Raw genomic sequence first — 25,611 nt, forward strand, 5'->3', positions numbered from 1 at the left:
TTTTCTTGTTCAAGTAATTTGGACTACTACGAATCTTTTCCTGCAATTTTTTTGCTATATTTTTTCACATCAATGCATATTATATATGTATGTATACATGGATTCATCGCTCTCTGTTTCGTGAAGAAAATTCAAAATGCAAAATGTCTGGCATATTGGTATTCTGGAGGTGGAGTGTATCGTACTTACGGTCCGGTTTCAGTGACTTGCTACTCTGTGGGAGAAGCAGCTTGGTGGATCTGCTTCTCGACTGCGACTGCAACTTCACGGGTAGCTATGGCTTCACTTATCTGCTGCTACTGCTTGGCTTCTTTCATCATCCTTTCGATGTTGGCCTTTCTTGCGATAAGGGTTTCTATCCTGTTATTAGTTCTCTCTAGCATTCGTTTTAGCTTGACAGGGTCTTTGCATTTTCTCTTCCCCTATCATTCTGTCTTCTTTATGATCTTTATCCTTTTTCTTCTTTTCCTTTGTCTCGTCGTTTTTCTTCCCTTTTTTCGAGTTGTGATCTGTCACTTTTTTCTTCCTCTCTTTCTTTTTCTTTCTTGAATCTGAATCCGAATCAGAAGAAGATGAAGTTGACGAATCTGAGGAAGATGAGGAAGAAGAATCTGAGGAAGACAAATGAGAATGCTTCCTCGTTTTCTTGTTCTTATTCTCTTCGGTTTTTCCTGCTCCACCTTCGACTCTTTATCCTTCTTTTTTTCTTTTCCTTCCTTTTTTATCGTTCTTCTTCTCTTTCTCTTTATCTCCATAAACATTTTTATCTTTGTCTCCATGTTCTCCTCTTTTTCCTCATGCTTGATAGGATTTTTACATTTTTTCTCTCTCTCACCTTCTTTGCCTTCTTCATGATCTTTATCCTTCTTCTCTTTCTCTTCGTCTCCCTTAACAACATCGCAGATCAAAACACCTATAATAAACGTTGATATAGAAATCGTGTACCTTAAGCTCACAGCTATGTATAATGTATCATGTATTACACTCTGCTGAAATGGACAGATGCAATAAGATCTGTTTTTGAAGACAGAAATGGTGATAAGACAGCGCTATTAAAAGGAAAAAGAATTTGGAAAATAGAAAAAAAAATGGTTAAAATTTTATGAGGGAAATAAGTGTTGCATCGTATGGCATATGTATCTAATAAATTCCACCCTACAGAGCAAAGAAAAAAAACAATCAAACTAATAACGTGATAAAAGAATTGTCTCTACAAAACTGTCATTGGAATCCTTTCTCTACGCAAATTTACACACATTTAACAGCACCGAGTTTGAGCTTCTCTTCCATGGTGATAACTAAAAGGCATTTTTATGCAAAGGCTGTAATTCTTTCAATCGTGATGGTATGAGCCAATATAAAAATAACTCTGGTTTTCTTTGTCACTGCCAATAAAGACGAAAGTCATTGACTACTTGTTTATCTCAAAAGCTGTTAAGTAAAAGAATGGCTACCCTTGTGCCGGAAAAAAGAATTTCATTCCATAACTCACCGGAAATCGAATTTGGTTGAGAGGAGATTGTATAATCTGTAGAGAGTCCAGTTAGTCATTAGGATCCCATTCTTCGTCGTGATCAATCAGTGATGTTAAGCAACTTGTGACATCAGTTACATCGGATTCTAGCTGTTCGACTGCATCTTCATTGTCTTCTGCTGATTCCTTGTCATTGTCTATAGCGCCTCCGGCCCTAGCTGAATGCATCCATTTGGGGCACTGCTCTTCACCTCCATAAAGAATCCTGCCATCTTTGCCTTTTATTTGTTTTGGAATCTCAACGGATGGGATCCTACAAGAGCATTCGGGAAGTGGATGTGATAGAAAAGATTTTGGCTTCGACAACAGTGATTGCCAGATGAGGCCGTCTTCACTCAAACTTCTGTTGAGATGTTCCTTAACCGACAGCGTCCAGTTACGCTTCGGATGGTACATATCGTCACGCATAATGTTGAAAAGTGTAGCAATTTTTTTCCTGTTTGAAGAAATAAAACAGAAGTGAAACAAAACACGATTACAGAGAAAAAGGTTGAATAGCTCATAAAGTTTTATATAAAACGAAATCGATTTCTGCATACGAACTTGTCCGGTCGGTAAGTCCTAGAAGAAGCTCTCTCATATAATCTCTGTCCTATAACCAAGCCTGAGAAATCTGGCCATCCACTACCATCATTGTTAAAACCAGGAATAAATGCATGCGCTTCCACAGAGACCATATAATCGAGAGCATCCCAAATTAACCTGTGAGCTTGCTTCCTAAGATCCATAGGTGAAGGGTCAGGTTCTTTGTCGGTCTCTGTAATCCAAGCATACCAACCTTCTTTCTCATGTTGGTATATGGGCCTATCAGGAGGTGGAGGAAGAGGACGGGGCCGTGGACCAGCCTTTTTCCACTCATCTATAACTTGCTGCTCACTTTTTTGAAGAGCTGGTCGAAAAATATTATCAGCAAGAAGAGGAGCTTCGGGACTGACTAAGTCCAGCAACTCTGTCTCGCTGCACAACGTAGTGCGATCTACTAGGTTCGGAAACAAAGCACGTAGAGGGATCAGAAGACGTTGACCACCAAAAGTTTCTGATCCTGCCAGGTATATAATTGTTTGAGAGGGATAGGCCATCGCACGAAGAAGAAGCCCGACCTACAAAATTGGGGAATAAACTAATATAAGAGAAGCACAACGGTCCATTACTGTAGTCATTCAAACATCCTTATGTCTTCTTGAAGAGTAACTTTAAGTGCTTATTAGGTCATATATTTAAAAGAGCTAGATTGGATTTTGCATTTACATTAAGGTAATGTGTTATTTAACCACAAGTACTCTACTTTAATGTTACAACGGCATTGGATCAGTGGATTCGACTAAGATTTCCGTATCAATGTCGTATTTTATTTCTACCCCTCTGGTATTCTCACTCTGTTTCCCAACTATTTCAACCCTCCTTTCTCTCCATTGTATTCATCATTCCAACACCATATTAGAAGTAAAAAAATTGTAAAATCTCAAATTAGGACATATAAACTTTGATGTGTAAATTTCAATCAACCGAACATGCAACAAGGAAAGAAACAAGCAAATTGTTGGATTATCAAGGAATTGTACATAAAATGCGCCCAGAGAGCGTGACCCTGGTTTGCAACTGAGGATTCTATTTGTAACATACCTCTTCAGGCATAAGAGGGCATGAACCATTTTCTCTTCGCATGTGTTAGTCAACTCTTAGTTCATCATTAATAATCCCTTGCTTGATCAACTGTGCCCGTCGGTATAGTATAAGTTCTGTATGAACATCCTACGATAAGCATCAAATACCTATGAAGCAAAGGAAAATTACACAGAACTGGTGACAATGGAAGTCCTTTAGTTTTCTTCAGTTAAATTTGCAAAATACTCCACAAGAATGTCAAAAGTTGACTTTGTTAGACTTTAGGGGGAAAATTATATGCGGCAGTAAAAAAAGGATGAAACTTAGGGTAGACATAAACAGCTGACCTGGTGAAGTTCAGCACAACCATGATATGCCAAGGTGTCTCTTACTAAACCTGGATGATACGCTAGGAATGGTTGTCCCGATGCTCGAAGCCTAAAGGAATATTAGAAAGCTCCGGTTCATCAAGTGTAGGCATATCAAATGATACTCATGTGAAGTATAGTTGCAGATGCATTAACAAGGAGAAGATATGTAGCACAAAGAATTGGATAAATCTTGATAGTGCATTGCATTACTTTCATTTACTGGGAAAGGCAAATGGAAATTATACCTCTCCAAAATCCGGAGGCCAAGGATCTGAATTTCAGGTCGAAACTGGAGTGCATGAAATCCAATCCTGCATCTAAGCCTCTGAAACTCGGACATACTAGGTGGAAGAATAGACTGAAAGACATATGGTTACTGCTTTAAGATTTGATCTTATAGTTTTGTCTTCAATTTAGAAAGTCCGCATTCACAAGAAACAGTAAAAAAATTTCACTAAGGCTCGGTTTAATTCACCAAAAGCAACCCCCAGAAATTATAAAAGTTCCAGAAAGACATTTTAATGAAAGAAGTTTTTAGCATGGAGAAAGTATACTGCAACAGCAAGCTACCGCCTGACATTGACAAGCAGCTCTCCAACCAAAATTACCTTGAAAATATCAGAAGAAAGAAAAGTCAATCTTCATTCCCCTAGAAACAAAGATGTATTCATAAAACAATGATACAATGGAGATGTTTCAACATGCATGTATGGTTTAGAGATAGGTATAAACTAATGAGTTAAACTAATAAGGGCCAAAGAAGTAAGAACCAATCCCCTTGAATTTAGAGAGAAACAAATAGGTTCATCTGAACAAGAAATCAGTTCTGAAAGCATTTTTTGCAGTTAGAGAATGTATTTGGAGAAATCTTGGAAAAAGACTTGAACTTCAAACTTTTTCGATCTTGGCGCAGCTATGATAAATTTGTAATGTACAATTACAAGAGACTAAGAACTACCTGCAGGCACCGTCCATCTGTGATAATCAAGCCGACAACCTTTGCTTTCTTCAATTTTGGCAAAACTTCTTTGACATATAAATTTGGAGAAGCAGAATTTCGTGGCTTGAAAATAGGCAACTTGCTCCTTTTCCTTGCAGCCTTCAAATGCTCGGGCAGGGTTTTTACAATTTTCACGTCTTTTTTAAGTGATAGAATGAACTCCTCCTCGTCATAAATATAGTTAAAACTCTTGAATTTGTAACTGTGCAAAAATGAAACAGGTGAGAATAAATTATATAGGGCTTGAAAACGAATTTAAAACAATTACATTAAGCAACTATACCTGATGCCTTTTGAACGGGTACTTTTTTGTATCTCAGGAATTACAAGAGTAGCATTTAGAAGCCTGAATATGGTGACAAGATCACTGATCTAGAAATTTAACAAAAATGTTATGAACAGCCGATAAGGAATAGTAAAAAGACACTTTAATGCATCTAGCAGGTCATACCGAAGATCTTATCTTCTCGAATCCACCAAATATTTTTGCATATATGAAACCGTTACTATTTTCATCCGGAGCTGTTAAAAAGAGAGGTGATTATTTACTAATTAACCAACTAAAAGAATTATTCTGAAGCTAGTCAATTATCAAACAATGACACAGCAAAACACACAGTGGTTTTGTTCAATTGGAAGTAAAAAGAATACTGCAGTTCAGATAAGATCATTTAGTAATCAAGAACACACTTGCCTTCTTCCCGAATAGTTCTTTTCAGACTGCATTGCAGGTATCATAGAGATCTCAACCATTCTTTCTTCCCTTCTAGAAAACCTATTAAGAGTTATCAACACGAGATTATGCATTGGAATCTATCGATGCTATTTCAAGAATTAATGGTGCTGTAAAAATTTTAAACTGCACATATAATCAACTTTCCATCTTTTGATCACAAGTTTTTATTCCGGTATTAACAAGGGAAATATCATAGCTAAGAAAGCTTAAAATATTAACCGGATTCAATTCAAAAAATGGTGTGAGTTCAAGTTGAACTGTTATGATCACCTAGAGAACAAGATAAATTCATCAAAATTTCGGCATAAAAATCATATCAATTCAGTAACCTTCTAAATATAATACATCGGCACATTAAGTCTATGGTGCTGCACCGACTCCCTATTTTTCCAAAGCATGACAACCATGCCCAACATATTTTCGGTTATAGCACCAAGATATGACCCTTCAAGGACATATCAAATACATGAAAAAATATGGAAAATCAAACGTATGCATCTCGAACATATACCCATTCCCGACACTCACTTTAAGTTTTTTGGCAGTATAGAAGCATAAAATACAAAATGAAGTAGTTTAAGCAAAACCCTTTACCAGGATAGCTGCTTCTGGGGTTTGCATATGGTTGCAAAGACTCCAAAGACCTCACATCACCCCATAGCCTCTTATTTCTTTTAAACTCCAGCTTAAAAGAATACAAAAGCATCATCAAATTAGAAAATTACACATGCAAACAGATGAAAATAAAGCATTTGTTATCAGAATCCGAAAAAAAAACTTACTGGCGATCCAATATTAGGAAAAGCATGGATTAAAGCTTCGTTTGGGTTATTCTGGGCTAAATTCATACTTGAAAACTTTGTCATTGAAAGATGGGCAACCAACGATGCCAAAGATAAAGCCAATACAAATAATGCAACCCATTTTAGCTTAGAATTTACCGCCATCTTAACTCATTAAAGAAGTTAGTTAACACTCAATTCTCCCTACAGTCCAAAAAACAATGTATATCAAAATTCCAATAATTGCATTAAAACATATCAATGTAAAATAAACATAATGAAAAAGATTTTCCCTTTTTCTTTTACCTGGAAAGTTGTAACAAGCCCCCAGTGAAGAAACCCAGACCTTGGAAACCAGTAAAGAACATAAAGAACCCAGATTTGAATCAAAGATTCAAATCCTTCTTTTTCTTCCCCCCCCCCTAGATTTATATGGCTGGAAAACAGGGAATTGAGAAGTAGGTAGAGTTCAAATCTGGATTGAAAGCAAAGGACTCAACACAACTTTAAAACGCCCTCCGATGCAATCACAAAACGAAAAGAATCCCAGAAAAACGCAAACAGAGAAATATGCAAGTAATTTTAACAGAGAATCGAGAAGAAGAAGAAGAAGAAGGGTTAAGAGAAAACAGATTAACTGTTTCAAACAAGATGGAGAACATTCATTGTAAATCCATGAATTCGTGTGTGACTGAAACTAAAATATCACGCTCTCTCACTTAGCTAACACTCGATTGACGTTTACACAGCTAATACTGTTAACAGTTTGCTCAAATATTGGGCTGGCTCAAGCAGATAAACTCTCTATGGACCGGGGCGGACTAAAATCGGATCCGACTTTAAAGTTTTCATTAAATAAAGTTGAAAAAGATACAAATGACTTTAAAATAATATATTTAAAATAGCTTTTTCAAGGAAGAAAATACAATTCCGGGTTGATAAGTTGAAAAAGATAAAACTCTTACATAAATTCCACGGAAGGGGTTAACCTAACCCTCACAACACTACGACGTTTCCATAGCTCATACATGGACATATAAAATGCATCAAAATCAATGGGCGGAACATTCCATTGGAAATGTTTACGAACTCTCAGCACATTGCTCCTCAACATGCCATACTCTTCGTTGCTTATTCCTTGAAGTATTTTCTTCATCACCGGAATATCGACATGGTGAACCACGACCGAGAAACTTTTCCAGTTCAATATATCCGTGAACGGGAGGTCGTAATGGTTGGCCAAGATTATAGGGATGCAACCGTAGTATAGCGCGTCCGCGATGCGTGCCGTGTTTACTTCGAAGCCTTTGACATGGATGCAAAACTTGCTGCCGAGGAGTTGTTCGGAGTACGGAGTTTGGAGGCGGCCGAAGTGCACGAAGATTTCGGTGTCGTTGCCCCACACCTTGAGAAGAGCTGTACGTACGGGAGAGTTCACTGCTCCGGCGAAAAATGCAAGCCTCTTCCTGAAAATATAGTTAATTGAATGAATCAAATTTGATCGATATATTTAATAAATGAACATTTTATTGATCGTACTCACCTTTGCGACGTAACAAGGTTAGGAGGGTCGCCTTGTCGAGGCCAAACTTGAGGCATAGAAGCATCCTTGTGAGGAAGATAAGCCGAAGGAAAATAGGTCGAAGAGCAAACGAGTTGAATAACATTGAGTCTCGCCACGAACGTTACTGAACGCAATCTTCCCTATAGAATGACAAGCGACATAGAAATGATCGGCTCCGCCGGTCCGATTCCAGTAAGGATACTTCTGAGTAATATTCGAGATATAATTCTTCACGAAAACCGGGATCCCGTGAACGTCGATCCGTGGATCGGTCCTCATCGGAGAAATCGAGAAAGGCATGTAGAAGAGATGAGCCTCGTTGGGATCTTTAGTGACGAAATGGGATTTCATCAAAGCTTTCTTGAACATAAGCTCGCTTGCATAGTTTCCTTTTGGATCAGAATCAGGAGGCAACAACACATTTGCAAAAGGATCATCTTTGCTGTGAGGATACACGAAAATCTTCAAGCTTTTGTTAATCTGTTTGTAGTCTTGTAAGAAGAGATCACCATCATTGTACGCTTCTTTGTTGTTTGTGTAATTCCCATTACTTAAGCCGAAAAGGTTCCCCAGAAGCCATTGATTAGCCCTTGACAGACGATCGATTCTGGAAGGATCTGCAAACAGATTATCATTGTCGTTCTCATTATCTCCAAATGAAACCACTGGGACATTACTGGTTTGATCGATACTCGGTGAAGAAGTGGAAGAAGGTAAAGAGTGGCTTGTGCATGGCTTTTAGTGACACTTGCAGTAGTGGAAATGTAGATGAAAATGAGAAGTGTGGTTAAGGCTAAGCTTATGGGTAAAAAATAGAAGAAACCTTTGAATGTTGCTGGGAATCGGTGCTGGAAGATCTGGTAAACCAATGAAGATGATTTCTTCCCCATTGAGATGGAAAGAGAATGAATATTTTTTGAATGAATTAATTTAGTTATTTATAAGTTCGTTTGATGATTTAGTTTAGGTTAATTGATAGATAGCTACATTCGTTCAAAGGAGAAGAATGTGGGTTTATGACGATGCTAATGGACATTTAATTCATTAAATAGTATTTAAACTCGCACTATTGATTTATTATTATTTTAGGGTACAGTACGTGTAAATGATCCCGATTATAATATACTTTATTAAGTTCATCAATTATTAAAAGTTATAAAATGGTCAACTAACTATTCATTATATTTCAAACTCGTCCTTTTATGTTAAAAAATGACAGTTTTCTAAGTCGGACGTTAACATGACGATCGAGATATGATAGTCGTTTGAGATTCTATGATCAAATTTTATCATATCACAGTCAGTAAGTTAACGTTAAACTTAGAACACCGTCAATTTTAAAATAAAAATGACGAGATTAGAACATAATGAATAATTGGATGACTATTTTATAACTTTTAATAGTAGATTGATTAAAAAAACAACATTATGTAATTGGAGAATCATTTTGTAACTTTAATAGTCAAGGGACGTACTAAAACAATACCCATAGTCGGGGCCCATTTGTGTATTTTACCCTATTTTTTAAATATCATGGATTAAGAGCCATCATCCCCCAACCAAAAAGGAAATAATTGAATTTGAAGACGGATTCATCAAATCCATTTCAATACCATTTTAGTTTAATTTTATTTCTTTGCCCAACTTTTGTTTTCAATCCATTCGCGTCCAAGCATTATGAAAATATGCTTCATAATGTCCGATGTTATAATGTCTACAAGAGGATAAATCATAGCATATGGTTTTCTATTTTCTGTAATTTTATACCAACTTTTTATATATAAATCAATTTATTTTATTTATTAATCAGATATATAATATTTTATCAACGATTCGAATAGTTTTTGTTAATCAATTTTTATATTTAAATTTATGTATTAATCAATTTAGTAGAAACTAAAAATCATACTTAATGTTTAATTTTTGTTTCATTTTAATACACACATTCAAAATTTAACGTTAAACTTTGAAAAAAGTTAAAAGTTCAACTGCTAAAATAAATCAAAATTGATAATTTAGATACTAAAACACGTTATTTGTCATAATAATAAGTTTAGCATTTCTTATAGAGAATAGAACTTCATAACAATGGAGATTATATACATCAATCGATGATGTTTGCTTGGGAAAGCAAATCATTGAAAAAGAATTGGCAAATACAATCAATTAGTCATTTATTTATTCGAGTAGAACTTCGTTTGTGCCACAGTTCATACATCACCATTAAAAATGCATCAAGATCAGTAGGAGGAACATGCCACTGGAAATGTTTACGTACCTTCAGTACATTGCGTCGTAACGTCGAGTACTCGTCGGAAGTTATCCCTTGAAGGATTTTCTTAAGGGACGGGATATCGGCAGTTGCGACAGCAATCGAGAAGCTCTTCCAGTTCAGTACATCGGCAAATGGGAGATCATAGTAGTTGGCGATTATGATCGGGACACAACCATAATACAATGAATCTGCTATTCGAGCTGTGTTGACTTCAAAGCCTTTTACATGGAGACAGAACTTGCTGCCGAGCAGCTCGTCGGCATACGGTGTTTTAAACCGACCGATGAGCAAAGATCACGGAATATTTTCTCCAGAACTCCAGAAGCTTTTCGCGCACAGGGGAGTTGATCGCTCCGGCGAAGATCGCTCTGGCGAAAAACGCCAGTTTGTTCCTGTAAAACAGGGTTAAGTACCTTTAACAACAATACCAAAAACTTCAACAACTATGATGTCTTACATATCAAGGAAGTGAGTGTTTTGACCTTTTGCATGTGGCTTGATTAGGGGGATCTCCGGTTCTCGGCCATACTTGAGGTATAGATGCATCCTTATGAGCAACGTATCTGGAAATGAAATAGCTCGAAGAACACACAATCTGTATGGCATTAAGCTTTACTGCCATGGCTTTAGCCATCGCCGATCGACCGATGGAGTGACAAGCAACGTAAAAATGATTGGCTCAGCCTGTGCGATTCCAGTAAGGGTAGTTTCTACTAATGTTGGAGATGTAATCTCGGATAAAACTTTGAATACCTCCTGTACGAACTCTAGCATCATGCCTCAGCCTTGCGATCGAGAAAGGCAAAAAGAAAAGATCCGCCTTGCTCGAATCTTTGGTTACGAAATAGCTCTTCATTAGAGCCTTTTTGAAGTAACTTTCACTAGCGTAATTGCCCTCGGGTTCGAAATCCACAGGCAAGAATACATGCGCAAAGGGATCTTTTCGCCTGTGAGGATAAACGTATATCTTGAAGCTCCGATTCATCTCTCGATAGTCCTCCAGGAAGATATCTCCGTCATGGAAGACATCGACGTTGCTTCCTGAACCATAAAAACCATGAATTTGCAGTTCTAGCAGCAAAACATTCAAGTTTCTAGATTAAGCTGGTAAACAAATTGGCATCACCTTCAACTAATCAATCAAATACTTACACAAGATTTAAAGTTTTAGGGGCTGTTTGTTTACCTCTTAATAGAATCATTCAGTGTTGAATGCTGAACCATTCAGCTAATTCATTCAAATTCAGAGCTAATTCATCCAGAACCTCTAAATCATTCAGCACTTAATCATTCTGAAGTAAACAAACAATCCCTTACACTCAAGAATGATTTCCTTTTTCCCCAAAACTTCTAATTTACCTTGTAGACATTGAAAGCCAAATAAATTTAAACAAAACTCGTGCCTGGTGTTGACTACGACAAGTTTATCTTGTCAGTTTTAATTGTTTCTCTCTTCTAATTTGAATGGAATCATAAAAATGTGCAGTCGATAAAAAATGAGCGTTAATCAATATTTGAATAAAGAAGAAAGTAGGTTATTATAAAAAATGAAGATAGAAATTGGGATATGAAGTATCTAAGGTTCTAACTCTTTTTTAATCTTAGTCGAAGCATTTATAGTATTTTTAATGTGTGTTAGCCGAAGGATCATTATGGTTATTTAAAGTAATTTAATTTCTTTGAAGTTCAACATGAACCGATAGCATATTCACAAACACTAGGTGAAAACTCGAGCCAAACTCACACAGAGACCAAAGTTGAAAATTCGAAGCTCAAATGAAAAAAACCAGAGAAGCAAGACACGGAGAGAAAAACAAAACAAAAGGAAGAACCAACAAATACCCAGTATCAAATATCTCAAAATCAACATACCCTTCGGTCCAAAATGAGATCTTGAAGACACTCGACTCACAGTCCCATCTTTATTCCCATCACCAACGCCAAAAGCATTGGATGGAGACTTTGCTGACAAGTGAAAGCTCCCATTTTTAAAACCATTTGAGGGAAGATTCGGAGTCAATGGAGAAGCTTGAGAAGATACATACGTTCGTTTTAAGTGAAGCTTGTGTTCGTGTTGATGGGAAATGAAGAGAGTTGAAGTTGTGAAGAAGATGTAAAAGAGAATGGAAAGTGCGGAAACGAGAGCTAAAGTTGCAGGAGCAAAGAAGAATGTCTTTGAAGGAAGTGAGGCGAGAGCCAATGGAGGAGGAGGAGGGTTGAAGAAGGCGCCATTTGCTTTGCTTGATTTTGAGGAGAACGTTGACTTTTGGAAGTTGAAAATGGGATCTCAAGTTAAATGAACCCAATTTGAGTTTAATCCCTATGTTTTATATAATTATGTTAGGCAAAATATATCAATTATATATTGTTTAAATTTACTCTCACTAACATTAAATAGATCAATTAAGCAGTTCAAATTAATCCCTCTAAAAGTACAATCCCAAGGTCTTTTCTCAAAAGCTCAAATTGACTGTAATCCCCTTCTTTTAAAAATTCAGTACCATTTTCAAGCATTATTTGTTGCGTGTTGTGGTGCCGATTTTCGTTTTTCCTTTTCTCTCTGTCGAGCTATAATAATACCGTTGATGGTGTTAAGGTTGAGGTTTATTATTAATTCATTAATTTAAAAATTATTGGTTATAAAATTAAATTAAAATTTATGTAATTTTAAAATTAAATAAATTAAATTTCATCTAAATGTAAATCACCTTTAGGGTTCTCTATATTTTGATATTAGTGCTACTAATCTCAAATATTCCTTTTTTTATTCAACGAGATGTTAAACAATGATACTTAATCTCCTATTTTTTCTAAATGAAAAATAATTTAATTCAACTTTCCAAATCTTTGCTTGCAAAAGAAACCATTGGCTACCCATTGAGCTTTTGATTGATCGACGGGCTATGCAGCACAAGGTTAAATATTATATTTTAAATTTGTTATACTCAAACAAGCATGTACCTTATACTTGGCATTGAACATACATATAATGCCAACCTTGCCGGCATATGAAAACAGAATACGGCCAAAACAGTGTATTAGCAAAAAGGCCGATTACATAGGTTGGCAAAAAGGTTCCGACGAGATATCCAACCACAATCAGATAGCTTCCGAAAGTACTGACTTGCAAATTGCTATATCCTAATCATGCATGATAAACCATTTAACAGAGTAGCTTATTTTAGTTCAACAGCATGCATGCAGACAATAGGAAAATATATCATTAATTTCGAAAGAGCATGTCTTGAGTTAGCGATATGTGACCGATGACTCTCAGCGATAAGACAATGATGGACCACCAAAAGAATACCGGGACGAAACTGACGTAGAAGCAGCAGCAGGCTTACCGTCTCGATGACGATACATCTGGCTATGATCTACTAAAATGTCAGAAGGATGTGCGGCGTATAATCTATCTGCTTGGTTGCTTTCTCTTCTCCTCAAAAGATCTGTTTCAGTCAGTCGAGCCTCTCTCGGACGTGGTAGATAAGCATCCACCAATGCATCACCAGAATAACGGCTATAATATGGATCTGTAATATAGGGGTCCAAGATGGAAGCACCAGCTACAGATGTATTTGCAGTTGCTGCAGAAACTGTTGGATGCATTGCTCGTGTAGCACCTAAATCATACGTCTGATATTCTCTCTCAGTCAAGTAAAGCGGTTCAGAGCGAATTGTGTCTCTCTGGGAAGGCACAGGTTCCCTGTATACTGTATCTGGTCGTCGCAAAGGTGGCTCTCTGTGATCTCCCAGGTAAGATGTTAATGTAGGAGCGATATGATGCTGAGGGCTCAAGTTTCTTCTCTCTCCCAGAAGACCATAAGCCCTGTATTCCTTCTCACTAAGGTATAAATCGCGATGACCATTCTCCCTCTTAGTAGATGCCAACTCTCGATGTGCAATTCGCTGAACCCTTTCATGAGATGCATAATCTCTAAGAGAAGCTTCCCTGTGTGACGGAAGCCTTGCTTCCCTTGGTCGATCATGAGCCTCCCTTTTTTCAGATCGCTCGATCATGTGAGCTGCCACCCTTGATGAGGAATGAAAAGCTGGTGCAGTTGATTGAACTGGAACTGGTCGAAAAAGTTCTGTGAGGTTCCGAACCTAAGGGAAATATCAGACGCCATTAGTGCCAAAATAAGCAAGAAACTATAAACGTCAAATTAATAGGTAAGGAAACTATTCCTTACTTGTCTAGCAGTAAGTTCAGTTTTGAATTTGTTATTTTCATCATAATTTTCCTTGATTGCTTTCTTGAAAATGCTCTCTGGCAGAGGAAAACAATCAGCATGTACACTGAAACGCACCTGAAACAGAAGTCATTGGTACACAAATCTCCTTAAAGTAATGAATATGAAGAATAGTTGCAAGTAAAGACAGCTAAAACAAACGGTACCTGAGCAGGGAAAGCCCCACCAAAAGCCTTCGGTTCAAGCTTCATGGCACCAGATGAGGATGCCTTATAAATCCCATACAAAAGCTTGAGATCATAATCATAGAGAAAAAGCTTAATCCCCGGCCTAATGCCCAGAACAAGATCTTTTTTGCCACCTGATACCCCCATTACATGATATCGGAAACAATCTGGCTTGGTCTTTGCATTGCACATAAATATTAGACCATCAATCTTTTCTTTCTTTTTAGGTTCTTCTTGTGTTCCCTTACCATCTCGCTTGTCGTCACTTGTGTTATTCTTCATTGAAATACTTTCCTTTTCCTTATGTTCATTTCGCTTCCCTCCTTTATTACCCTCTCGCTTTTCTTCATTCTTCGATTTTTTGTTTGAAAGGCCAGGTTCCTCGCCACTTCTTCGTTTGTTGGGAGTGTAATTTGATTTTGTAACCTTTTCCTTGCTATCTGATGCACTTGTATTTTCATCATTCTTTTGGATCTGCTGGTTGTTTTCTACGTGCTCCACACTCGTGGTAGCATCCTTTTGCTGGTTTTCTTCCGTTGAATTTAACTTCATCACATCATTTTCGATTGCTTTACTGCCTTCTGATATGCTCACACTTTTCTTCTTTTTCCTTTTCCTGGACCTCAGAAGTATTATTTGCTTTTCTTTTCTTCAGGAACTTCTTGGCAACATCAGTTTTGGCCTTCGATAAATTTGAGCTTTTCTTTTCAGATGGTTCTGATCTTGCCAAGTCTGCAGTAGTGTCAGCTTCATTTTTGTTATTTTCTTGCTCCATAGCTGACGGAAGCAAAGAATGTTAAAAGCCGATTGTATTCCTGGTCAAATTAGCAGGCAAGAAGATAAAATTCTAAAACAAGACAGGAACGCGTGCATGGTAGAGAGTGGGGCAGTTTAGGCAAGCCTAAAGCCCGTTAAAGTAAACTCCATGAAAATTAACTACCACAGAATAAACCAAATTTTACATTTTAAATAACAGTAAGTCCTTCTTAATCAAATGTATATTTAATGTTTTACATCATTATTGAGATAAATAAGGAAACTAGAATTATTCATGCAAGAAACTTTGCAGTCTCTCTTGCCAGTGGAGTGTGATTTATAATATAGGCTCCAAAACAGACATAATGATACTATGTCCCAGATACGTCTATACAAATATTCGCACCTTAAATATTATTGTTTGCATTGTGACTCAATGATAAACTTGGCTGCGGATATCTGACACCACCATTTTCCAACTGTCTTGGAATATCACATTAATACTGTCTTTAAATTTTATGTCTGCATTGTGACTTGAACCAAACCAATATTGATTAGCTACAACCCCTTCTCAGTCATACATTACAATCTATTTTAATTAAGAACCATATAATGGCAATTCTAACCATCTTCTTACATTTGAACGGTTGAAAACCCTAATTATCAATTTGAAAGCAAAGCAATATAAATATGTAAAGTATAAGTTGGAAACCGAACTTGATGAAGCAAATGTCACAGGAAATGAGAGAATTCTCCCTTCTTTTCTCCTACTTAGAACAAAGAACAAACTCAAATGGAGGAAATAGATATTTCTAAGCTTCCTCTCTCTCTGCTTACATCGCATAACCAGGAGACAGGAAAGAAAGAACAACAGCACAGAATAAAAAGCCATCACATTATTTTAACAATTATTTTCCCTTCCACCAGTTTCAGGTATCTATTAAACAAGCTCAATTTCATTTCCAAGTCATGATTCTGTCATTCTGAATGTTTTCTTCAATATTCCAGAGGAGGTATAGCATATAATCAATGTACATATATCTAATTAGATCTCAATCATTGTCTAGGTACTGATAAATTCTCAAAAGACAACACCTGAAAATGCACAAAAATCTATTCCAGTTCCAACTATACGAGTAAAGATCTTTAAAAAGGTCAAACAGTGAAAAACAAACCAAACACATATCCGAATAAACACAAAGTAAAATATGCAAAAGTAAATTCAAATCGGTTCGATCGTGTATCTATTCATTCAACAATTTTCACTTATTTGTAAGCTTTTACAAAACCCTAGAAAGTTAACCCACGTCAAATTCCAACTTCCACGAATAAATCAATGCCAAAAAAGAACTCATGAAAACGAAGTAGAACCATCAATCGAATGAAACCGTTTCCATAATTCTAAAAAGAATGGAAAAAAGTTCGAATTTTCATTACCTTGCCTCCTCCTTATTTCCCGGCAGGCAAACAATAACAAAAACAAATTACAGTCCGGAGATTACTGGCATAGAATCCGATCAAACAAACATATTAGGGTTTTGAATCCGCGTGGATGATCAGAGAAGCGAAAAACGATAGATATCAGAAGGAAAAAATAAACATTTATTTGAAATAAAAATTTGTACGAACGAGATGCGTTCAGATATCAGAGCTGTAGATGTGGAAATAGCTACAAATATTGACTATATTGCCACTACTTTTAAAGTTATATACCAAAATGCCACTTTGTTTTGAGAAAATAACCTCAGTGACCAAAAATACTTTATAATATATGATTTTAACCAACTTTTTTTGAATTTGTCAAAATGATCAACTAAATCGCAATACGAACGATAATTCGCAACGCGATCTCCGGTATCGCAAATCAGTTTCTAGATTCGCAACGCGAACTTCGACTATCGCATTGCGATTTACATATTCGCATTGCGATAGTCCAAGTTCGCGTTGCGATAGTCGAAGTTCACATTGCGATTTTTCAAATTCGTTGCGATAGTCCAAGTTCGCGTTGCGATTTATTCCAAGTTCGTTGCGATAGTCGAAGTTCTCGTTGCGATTTATTCCAAGTTCGCGTTGCGATTTATTCCAAGTTCGCGTTGCGATTTATTCCAAATTCCTTGCGATAGTCCAAAATCGCAACGACTGGTGGTATTGCATTTGTTTCTTAAGAATTTTCTCTAAAAATATAGTATTCGCGCGGACGTGTCAAAGGCACGTATTATCACGACCACGACCACGACCCGAGACGAGACGAGACGAGACGGCGGCGCGCGAAAGTCCCCTTGTTCTCTATCACTCAACAAGGAAGTGGGAAAGCCAAGCCTTAAATACCATTCTCAATAGTGTTTCTAATACTATGTGGGATTGAACATTACTAACACTTGTTCCCAATACTATGTGGGATTGAGCCTTAAATAGTGATATTATTTTTGAATGTTTTAATTAAAATTGCAATAATCGCGATTGATTGTAGATTGACTTTTAATTATGACATATTTAATCGTATAATACTAATGCAATTGGTTGTTGATTTAGTTGTTTTAAGGTGCATGATTGTTAATTGTTTCCTGAATAATCACATTGTATTGGAAACAAGTGTTGGTAATGTTCAATCCCACATAATATTGGAAACACTATTGGGAATAGTATTTAAGGCTTGGCTTTCCCACTTCCTTGTTGAGTGATAGAGAACAAGGAGACTCTCGCGCGCCGCCGCCGCCGTCCGTCTCGTCTCATCTCGGGTTGGGTCGTGGTCTGGTCGTGGTTGTGGTCGAAGTTCGCGTTGCGAATCTAGAAACTGATTTGCGATACCGGAGATCACGTTGCGAATTATCGATCACATTACGATTTAGTTGGTCATTTTGATAAATCCAAAAAAAGTTGGTTAAAATCGTATATTATAAGACATTTTTTATTACTAAAATTATTTTCTCATTTGTTTAACTTTAAAATTGAGAATAAATTAAATAACCCTGTCATTAAAAAAGAAAATTGCCAAATAAACGTTGTCATAATGCACTATTTTCCCTTTTCTCCATCACAATTCCACTATTGACAAATTCACCATTTCTATGGGAACTTTGGCTTTTTGACAAACATTTTGACGTTAAATTGCCCCCTTTATTGGATTTATGATCGTTTATATTATTTTATTCTATTACATCCAATATTTGTACGAAAATCATTATTTTTAATATATTTCACATTATTTTATATAATTTCTATATTCGTATTGCTAGCTTATGCAAGGAGTTGTAAAGGTGTTCCATCAAAATTTTCAATTAATTAAAATCCCAGTCTTGTCGATTTATGGTGTACTTAATATCCCAACCAGTGGCTAATGATTAATAATTAGAAATTTATTATAAAATAAAGTATAAGTAAAATTTTAGGTTCAAATTTGATTGTAAACATATTATTTTGATGCGAATGAATGTATATAGTTTTTAATATGAAGAGAATTTAGAGAAGTATTTAACATTAAGAAAATGAAAAAAATTATTGGAAACATTATTATTTTTACTGGTTTTATTATTATTGGGTGTTTTACCAGATTTGGTAATATAACTGGTAGAAAAAATAATATTTTAAGTAGCACTTTATCGGATATATTATCAAGCTTGATAAAACGTCTAATAATAACAAAATCGATAGAAATAATAATATTTTAGGTAATTTTTTATTAATTTATTAAAAAATAATAAAATTAATAACGTCTTTCCTTAATCGTATGTTAAGGTCGTAATGTAAAACTTTTGAAATAATTTGAATTATCCAAATTTGAATAGATTTACTGTGTAGTACACGCTCTGGGCTCTTTCTTTTGCGTGTGCGTTTTAATATTTCATTATTTCTAGAAAAGAAGAGTTTGGTATCTTTTCTATGATTGTCTTCTTTCACTTTCACTTCCACTTCGCTTCATCAGCCTTTTTGTTTGTCTCTCTGTTTCCATCACTTCCACAACCAAAATCCGATCATCGCCTTCTCTCTCTCTCTCTCTTAATCTCTGGCCGGAGATTCTTTCGTTAAACCAGGTATGATTTCTTCTTCTTCTTCTGTTTCTCACTTTCCCACTGAATTTCATGCTCAGTGCAAGTGGAGACCCGAAAAAACGGTGTCGTTTTGAATGATTCTTTCTCGAGTTTCGATCTCCGGATCCCTTTCAAAGAAGGCAAATACAATGCTGCCGTTTCTCTTGAGTTGAAGATCCACTTAGTTCCGAGTTCGTTTGAGCTAATTTTTTCAAAGCTGGAGTTAGTTTTAGCTCCGAGTTGGAAGCCGAGCATTATCTGGTTTTCTGCTTTCAAAATTTTAAACACAGCTTGTGTTTTTTTTTTAAACATTTGATTTCAAAAAATTATAGCCTCAGTTTCAACGAAGTGTAATCGTTGCGTAATCGATGTTTGGAATTCAAACAGAGTGCCTCAAGTCTGATATGAGTCAAAGCACGTAAAACTCGATTTTCGTTCGACTTTTTATGGAAACAAATATTTTTATCAATATCTAAAATTCAAAATGGGATTAGCTTACCGTTATTTTGCTAATTAGTATGATAATAATTATGATATGCAGATTACGTTTTGTATGCTAATTGAAGAAGGAAAATGAATACACAACTTTTGGAGATTGAACCAAAGGAGCTTGAATTCAAATGTGAGTACATAATTACTTGATTGCCAATTCATTTTTTTCACATAAAACTATTTTTAATAGTAACTAAATTAAGACACATTTTAGTCGTTATTTTTCTTCCAATTATTAGAATAAATGATCAATCTTATTTTATAACCATTTTTCCTCTAAACCTGTTTCTCTAACTCTTAATATTTTTTTATAGAAAACAGAGTAAAGATTAAGATTGTTTTTGTATCTATTGTATTTAGTTTGTTCTGAGTTTTCTGTGAAAGAATTGAGGGCTAAATAATTTAATAGTATATGATTTTTCGTTTAGATTTGCATAATTGTTTATTTCTCATTTAAGGTTTATATATATATATATATATGCAGTTATATTGAAGAAGCAATGCTACTGCTCCATTAGGCTCACGAATAACACTGACCAAAACCTTGCTTTCAAGGTCTGAACTTTGAACCAGCGCTTTCGGCATTCTTTTTATTTTTCTTTTAACAGAGTTTATGGCCTTTGTTCTGGAATTTTTTTAAAGTTTAGAGTATTGGATTCCAATGTAATTTTAGCAATGGTATTTTGCAGGTTAAAACTACATCTCCCAAGAAATACTGCGTGCGGCCTAATGTTGGCATTATTATGCCCGGATCAATATGCGATTTTACAGGTACGGAGCTTTTGTACGGGATTGTATATTTCAATGTTTGTGCGTGTAACGAACGAACTACAATGCATTTAAATGCATAACTGACAACTCTAATCGAGTTGAGTTGAGCTCAAGCTGTATGAAGCTCAAGTTTTGAGCTTGATCTAGTTTTACCTTTGATGCTTCAGCTTGATTCGAGATACAAGCAAACTACTCTAGCTCACTTGATTGGGTTCGATGAAAGCTCATTTACATATTAAAAATACGAGTTTGATATCCGTACTCGACTTCGAATTTGGTTATTTGTGCTTGAGTTTGTTAGGCTTCACAGCCACTTGTGTAAAGCATTAGAATACTTGAATCTGGCATACTGAGCTACTTGAGCTCAAGCTTAACTTGCTTGAGCCAAACCTGAATCTAGATAGGTTTCCTTTAATTTTATAATGGCCATAACTATGGTGTTAGTAGATACAAGGCCTCCTGGCTAAGAGACCCTACAGGATTCAATGATTTTTCCATCTAGGAAAGTGTAAGGAATGGGATAAGTCGATAAGAGAAATTTTTGTAGTGGTTTAGGTGCTTTAAATGCAGTGCATGTCTCTGTAGTTGGCTATTAGTGATAATTCATGATAAATTTATTGTGAATGCAAATATATCGAGCAAACAAAAAATAAATGCTTGACTAACAGCAATCTTGATATTTAGAACAATCTGCCATTGTGCTGCCTCATCAGTGGCAGGACAAGTGAATCAAAACTAATGATGGAACTTGTAATTGAAAGATAGTACTGAAATTTCTAATTTGTGTTCTTTATCCTTATTTTTTTTTACTTCCCTGTGCCATATTATATGTTCTCACCCTTATGTATTTTTTATTTAGTTACCATGCAAGCTCAGCTCGAAGCTCCTCCCGATATGATATGCAGAGATAAGTTCTTAATCCAAAGCACAGTTGTCCCTGTTGGAACAATTGACGCTGACATTACATCTGCCACAGTAAGAGATTTTATGCTCTGCTTGTGCTTTATTTGATAATAATAAGTTACTTTTGATCATCATTTTCTTTGATAGTTTGTCAAGGACAGTGGAAGATATATTGAAGAGCACAAGCTTAAAGTTGCTCTTGTCAGCCCACCTCATTTGCCAGTATCATCAACAATTAATGGGACAACGAATCAGGGAACAGATCACGATGCTTCGATACCAAAAGAGCACAAATTCAGTAGAGTTGGGATTCATGTGCCATTGCAGACGGTTAGATATGCATTATTAGTTCTTTTAGCCCTTACAGTAAAGACACTTCGGTTCTGACATGGTTACATCTTTGTATACACACATTACTTGCATGTGTGATTGCATTATCTTTTAAAGGAACATCTATATATTCTTTTAATGTGAACGTGAACTTGAATAGAACTTTTGTTCAAATGTGAGGTTTAAAGACAAGCTTCAAGTCCCATTGATTAAGTTTATACCTAACAGTAACACTTTTATTGATGTTCTCTTCCCTGCAACAGGTCACCAAGGTTGAGGAATCAAATATGATAAATTTGGAAGATTTAAAGCCAACAAAGGATGTGAACTGGAAGCCAAGGAAAGATATGTTCTGTGCAGAGGATTTAAAGCTGAAGCCAAAAAATGATGTTAATGATGAGGACTTAAAATTTACTAAAGACCCGGAGCTGAAACCAAAGAATAATTTCAATAGCAAGGAGTTAAAGCCGGTGAAAGATGTGGACTCAAAGCCAAGGGAGAATGTTCTTGATACTGGGGAATTTAATTCTGTGAATGAAAAAGAGTCCAATCCATTGAAGGATGGTGAAGGGAAAATTTTGAAGACAATGGAGGAGCTAATGTTTGCAAAAGATGTAGAAGAAATGAAATCAAACGTGGCCAACCTTGAATCTAAGCTAGGCGAGGTGAGTGTATCTATCTCTAAGGCAATTTGTTACTAACCTTGGAAGCACAATTTTCTATAGTAAGCTTCTATCTATAAGAAGTTATACAATTAGTAGCCAAAGTTACATAGTTACCACAGTTTAAAATAAGGTTTGAAAATCTTGCCATCATTTATTTGCGTATGTTGTCTTGTGTTGTTGCTTCAGGCTCTTCATTTTGCTTGAAATATCCATATAAAATACATGTGTTCGATTCATATACCTATAATGGTCATCATTTTCAGGCTGAAGCTACCATTTTAAAACTTGCAGAAGAAAGGAGGTTGAGAGCTCAAGAAAGAAAAATCTTAGAAGACGAGCTAGTAAGTTTTCTATATGTGCTTTCATATTTGAGTCTGGATAACATAATCATTATCATTTAGTAAAGTGAAAATTCTGGATTATGGATTTATGAATCACCCACCATATACAAATATTCTATAGATTTTCATTAGATTACATCAAAACGATGCATGTTTTAGTTTTTAGTTTTGCTTTGTTTATCAGGGTTAATGTACGCTTTTTTGTATAATAACCAATATTCGATCCATTAGTCGATTAATCAGGATCGAGTACTACAAAAATCTATTATAGTCGAACTTCAATGTATGTTTTAGCTATTATGAGAAACCCCTTTAAATTTATTGACAATGAACTTGTATGTGAATATTATGCAGGCGCTATTGAGGAAAAAAGCGAAGCTAAAAGAAGTTAAAGTGGGATTCCCTCTTTTATTTGTTTGTATGGTAGCACTAATCAGCATCTACATGGGATACTTTTTGGCACCATTAATAAAGAACAAGGCTTCCATGTCAGATCTTTACCAGCAATAATCAGTATGATATTAATCCGTTTGATTAGGTGACTGTTTTCCTTTTCCTTTTTGTTGATAATAATAATCATAATTATTTTTTGTTGTCTTTGTATTGACATTCTGACATTTATTATTGGACAATCGTATTGCAATTTCATGAAAGGCCTGAAAAAATAGTTAATAATATCATCTGAAAAAGAATGAAACAAATGTTTATTATCAATTGTCATCTGTCTGAGCTCCACTTGAGTTTCCAGGCATGGCTTCCAATGAAGCAGTTGAAGTAGAAGAAGAACCAGTTTGAGAAGAACCTGATAAAGTCACTAAACCCTCAGAAGGCCATGGAATCGGTATCCAGTACCTCCTTCGATTTCCCGCCCTGCCGCCACTCCGGCTTCCGTTTCCGGCGCTATTCCCTTCGACCTTTTCGCCGTCCGAAGGAAGCAGGAACCGGCAAACAGGGCAAGAGCTATGAAGCTCCAACCATGGAATAATGCATTCACCATGGAACTTATGTTTACATGGCATCTCTTTTGCTTGGCTCCCCATCTCAATATCTTCTAAGCATACACAGCATTGTACATTGTCATCAATGGTAACGTTCGGCATTGCTTCCACTGCTTCTTTCTTTGCCGGTGGGCTTCCGTGGCGACTCAGGTCATTCTCGGACAAATACTGTAACAGAAGATCCCAACCAGGTCCCAGTAGGTAATGACTAAAGGAAACGACTGACCTTGGATTTGAGCTTTGTCCGTTGCTGAAACCAAACGAACCCTGAACGATCAAGGCCTCGTCGTTGAACAGATCGAACAAGATCATTCGACTGCCTCCAGCACGGTCAGAACCACCACCCCTTTCAATATTCTCTGATTCGGTTCTCGTGTCCTGAAGCATCCGAATACCGGAACCCGAGCCTCTTCTTCTCCTCCTAACCAAGGATTCGAACTCTCTTCCAAGTTCGTCATCCGTGGGATCATCGGCATCGTTGGTTTGGGCCCTGCTCGTGAGGCGCAACTGGGAAGAGCCTAAACCACCAATCAAACCAAGCAAGATTGGAGCCCAAATGGAAACACTGCTGATTGATCCTGAATCATTTCCGCCATTGTTGTGGGAGTGAGGTCTGATGCTGGTGATTTCTTCAAGGAATCCAGATTCACAAAATGGACATTTGATCGCTGCCTCCATTGTTGGATTCACCATTTGTGAACATATGTAACACCAGTATCTACCTACTACCACCCTCTCCCCCATCTTTCACTTCTAATCTACAAACCAAAAAAAACATAGGAACTATAGACTAATGCATTTGCAATTAAAACCAATAATTATATTGCAGCTTCATTCATAATCAAGAAAAGCAATGCCAAGAGAATAAAATGATTCACAAAACTAAGAACTATAAGAATATAGAACATGTTAAAGGGAAAGATGATATACTATGAACAATATTAAACTTAATTGTTTCGATGTGAGGAACATGATGATGCACAATACAATCAAAATCCTTACAAACTTGCACATTGTAAAGAACAACATGACAAAGAAACTGAGATACTAAAAACACGATTAAAACGAACAAAAAAAATATGCTTTTCTTTGTACCTGTCAGATAGAGGAAGGGGAAATGGTACGAAGAACATCGTGAAATGATTTTCTGGGGGCTAAAAAAGGGTAAACAAAAGCAATGGTGTCCTCTCTTTTTTTTTTCCTAGAAAATAATTTTTAGTTTCAAAAAAGATTTTACCAATCATTTTTGGGTTAAATAATTAAATGTCCAAAAACAGTTAGTATTTAAATATAGATTTTCTTACGTTGAAAATATTTGGTGAGTAACTCTAGGCATTTTGAAATAGTATCTAAATTAAAAACATTTCTTTTGAAATTAATTAAAATGTAAATCACCTCTTAATATTAGTCTTAACTGAGAGTTTAAATTCGGTTGGACAACAAATATCTGCAATTATATTTTAAAAATATTACTTGATTAAAATATATATCCTAGCAAATTACTCTAAATAGTATATACTTTTTGTACACAAAATATCCCACCACATCATGCCGTAAATTGACCAAGGAATATAGTTTGATCAGATGATCATGAAAAAAAGTATATTTTTTTCTAAATATTTAAAATATTTTTTCTCGAAATAAGTATTTAAATTTATCTTTCCGGTTGAAATAGATACATAAAGTTAAAACATGACAAGTGACATTAATTAAGAATAGGTAAATTAAGTATTTAATACTTGAACTATCAATTTTGATTCGTTTTAGTACCTAAATTTTCGTTTTTCAAAATCATATTTAAAGTTTAGTTTTTTTGTTTCATTTTAGTACCTTTGTTCAAAATTTAAACTTTTTTTTTTTGAAAGTTTAGGTACTAACATGACCAAAATTGATAGTTTAGGTACTAAACGTGGTAAGTTTTTAACAGTGAGATACATTGACAAGTGTTTTATTTGGTTAATAATTTATTATTAATTAAACAATGTTATTCCCTTTTATAGTGCTAATTTGGGTTATTTGTGTTAGATTTCGCGCATGACT

The 25,611-nt window shown here is 35.8% G+C and overlaps 3 protein-coding genes and 3 pseudogenes across 5 annotated transcripts; 1 reads left to right on the top strand and 5 right to left on the bottom strand.

Moving 5' to 3' along the window:
* Nucleotides 1-1,164: 1,164 nt before the first annotated feature.
* On the bottom strand, nt 1,165-6,749 carry LOC120164964 (annotated as a pseudogene).
* A 231-nt stretch (nt 6,750-6,980) lies between these two features.
* LOC120164966 lies at nt 6,981-8,492 on the bottom strand (annotated as a pseudogene).
* Nucleotides 8,493-9,762: 1,270 nt separating this feature from the next.
* Nucleotides 9,763-12,149, bottom strand: LOC120164914 (annotated as a pseudogene).
* Nucleotides 12,150-12,889: 740 nt separating this feature from the next.
* LOC120164965 lies at nt 12,890-16,611 on the bottom strand. Of its 3 annotated transcripts, none has more exons than XM_039174585.1 (4): nt 16,481-16,611; nt 14,267-15,064; nt 14,061-14,177; nt 12,890-13,974 (listed from the first exon to the last, which is right to left on the bottom strand). In XM_039174585.1, exons 2-4 carry the CDS (start codon nt 14,837-14,839, stop codon nt 13,141-13,143), a joined length of 1,524 nt encoding a protein of 507 aa, XP_039030516.1. In that variant the 5' UTR covers nt 14,840-15,064; nt 16,481-16,611; the 3' UTR covers nt 12,890-13,140. The 3 variants fall into 3 exon arrangements, with proteins under 3 accessions (XP_039030516.1, XP_039030515.1, XP_039030514.1); XM_039174584.1 differs by having other exon boundaries at nt 14,267-15,102; XM_039174583.1 differs by lacking the exon at nt 16,481-16,611 and having other exon boundaries at nt 14,267-15,107.
* Nucleotides 16,612-18,967: 2,356 nt separating this feature from the next.
* Nucleotides 18,968-23,206, top strand: LOC120164967 (vesicle-associated protein 2-2-like). Its single transcript, XM_039174586.1, has 9 exons — nt 18,968-19,074; nt 19,613-19,693; nt 20,048-20,118; nt 20,253-20,334; nt 21,194-21,309; nt 21,385-21,567; nt 21,831-22,232; nt 22,496-22,573; nt 22,928-23,206. The coding sequence occupies exons 2-9, from the start codon at nt 19,645-19,647 to the stop codon at nt 23,081-23,083; spliced, it is 1,137 nt and encodes a 378-aa protein (XP_039030517.1). The 5' UTR covers nt 18,968-19,074; nt 19,613-19,644; the 3' UTR covers nt 23,084-23,206.
* A 68-nt stretch (nt 23,207-23,274) lies between these two features.
* On the bottom strand, nt 23,275-24,684 carry LOC120164968 (E3 ubiquitin-protein ligase SIRP1-like). Its single transcript, XM_039174587.1, has 2 exons — nt 24,667-24,684; nt 23,275-24,329 (listed from the first exon to the last, which is right to left on the bottom strand). The coding sequence occupies exon 2, from the start codon at nt 24,313-24,315 to the stop codon at nt 23,284-23,286; it is 1,032 nt and encodes a 343-aa protein (XP_039030518.1). The 5' UTR covers nt 24,316-24,329; nt 24,667-24,684; the 3' UTR covers nt 23,275-23,283.
* Nucleotides 24,685-25,611: the final 927 nt, after the last annotated feature.

This window comes from Hibiscus syriacus, unplaced genomic scaffold (assembly GCF_006381635.1).
Source record: "Hibiscus syriacus cultivar Baekdansim isolate YM2019G1 unplaced genomic scaffold, ASM638163v2 tig00111558_pilon, whole genome shotgun sequence".
Lineage (NCBI taxonomy): Eukaryota > Viridiplantae > Streptophyta > Magnoliopsida > Malvales > Malvaceae > Hibiscus > Hibiscus syriacus.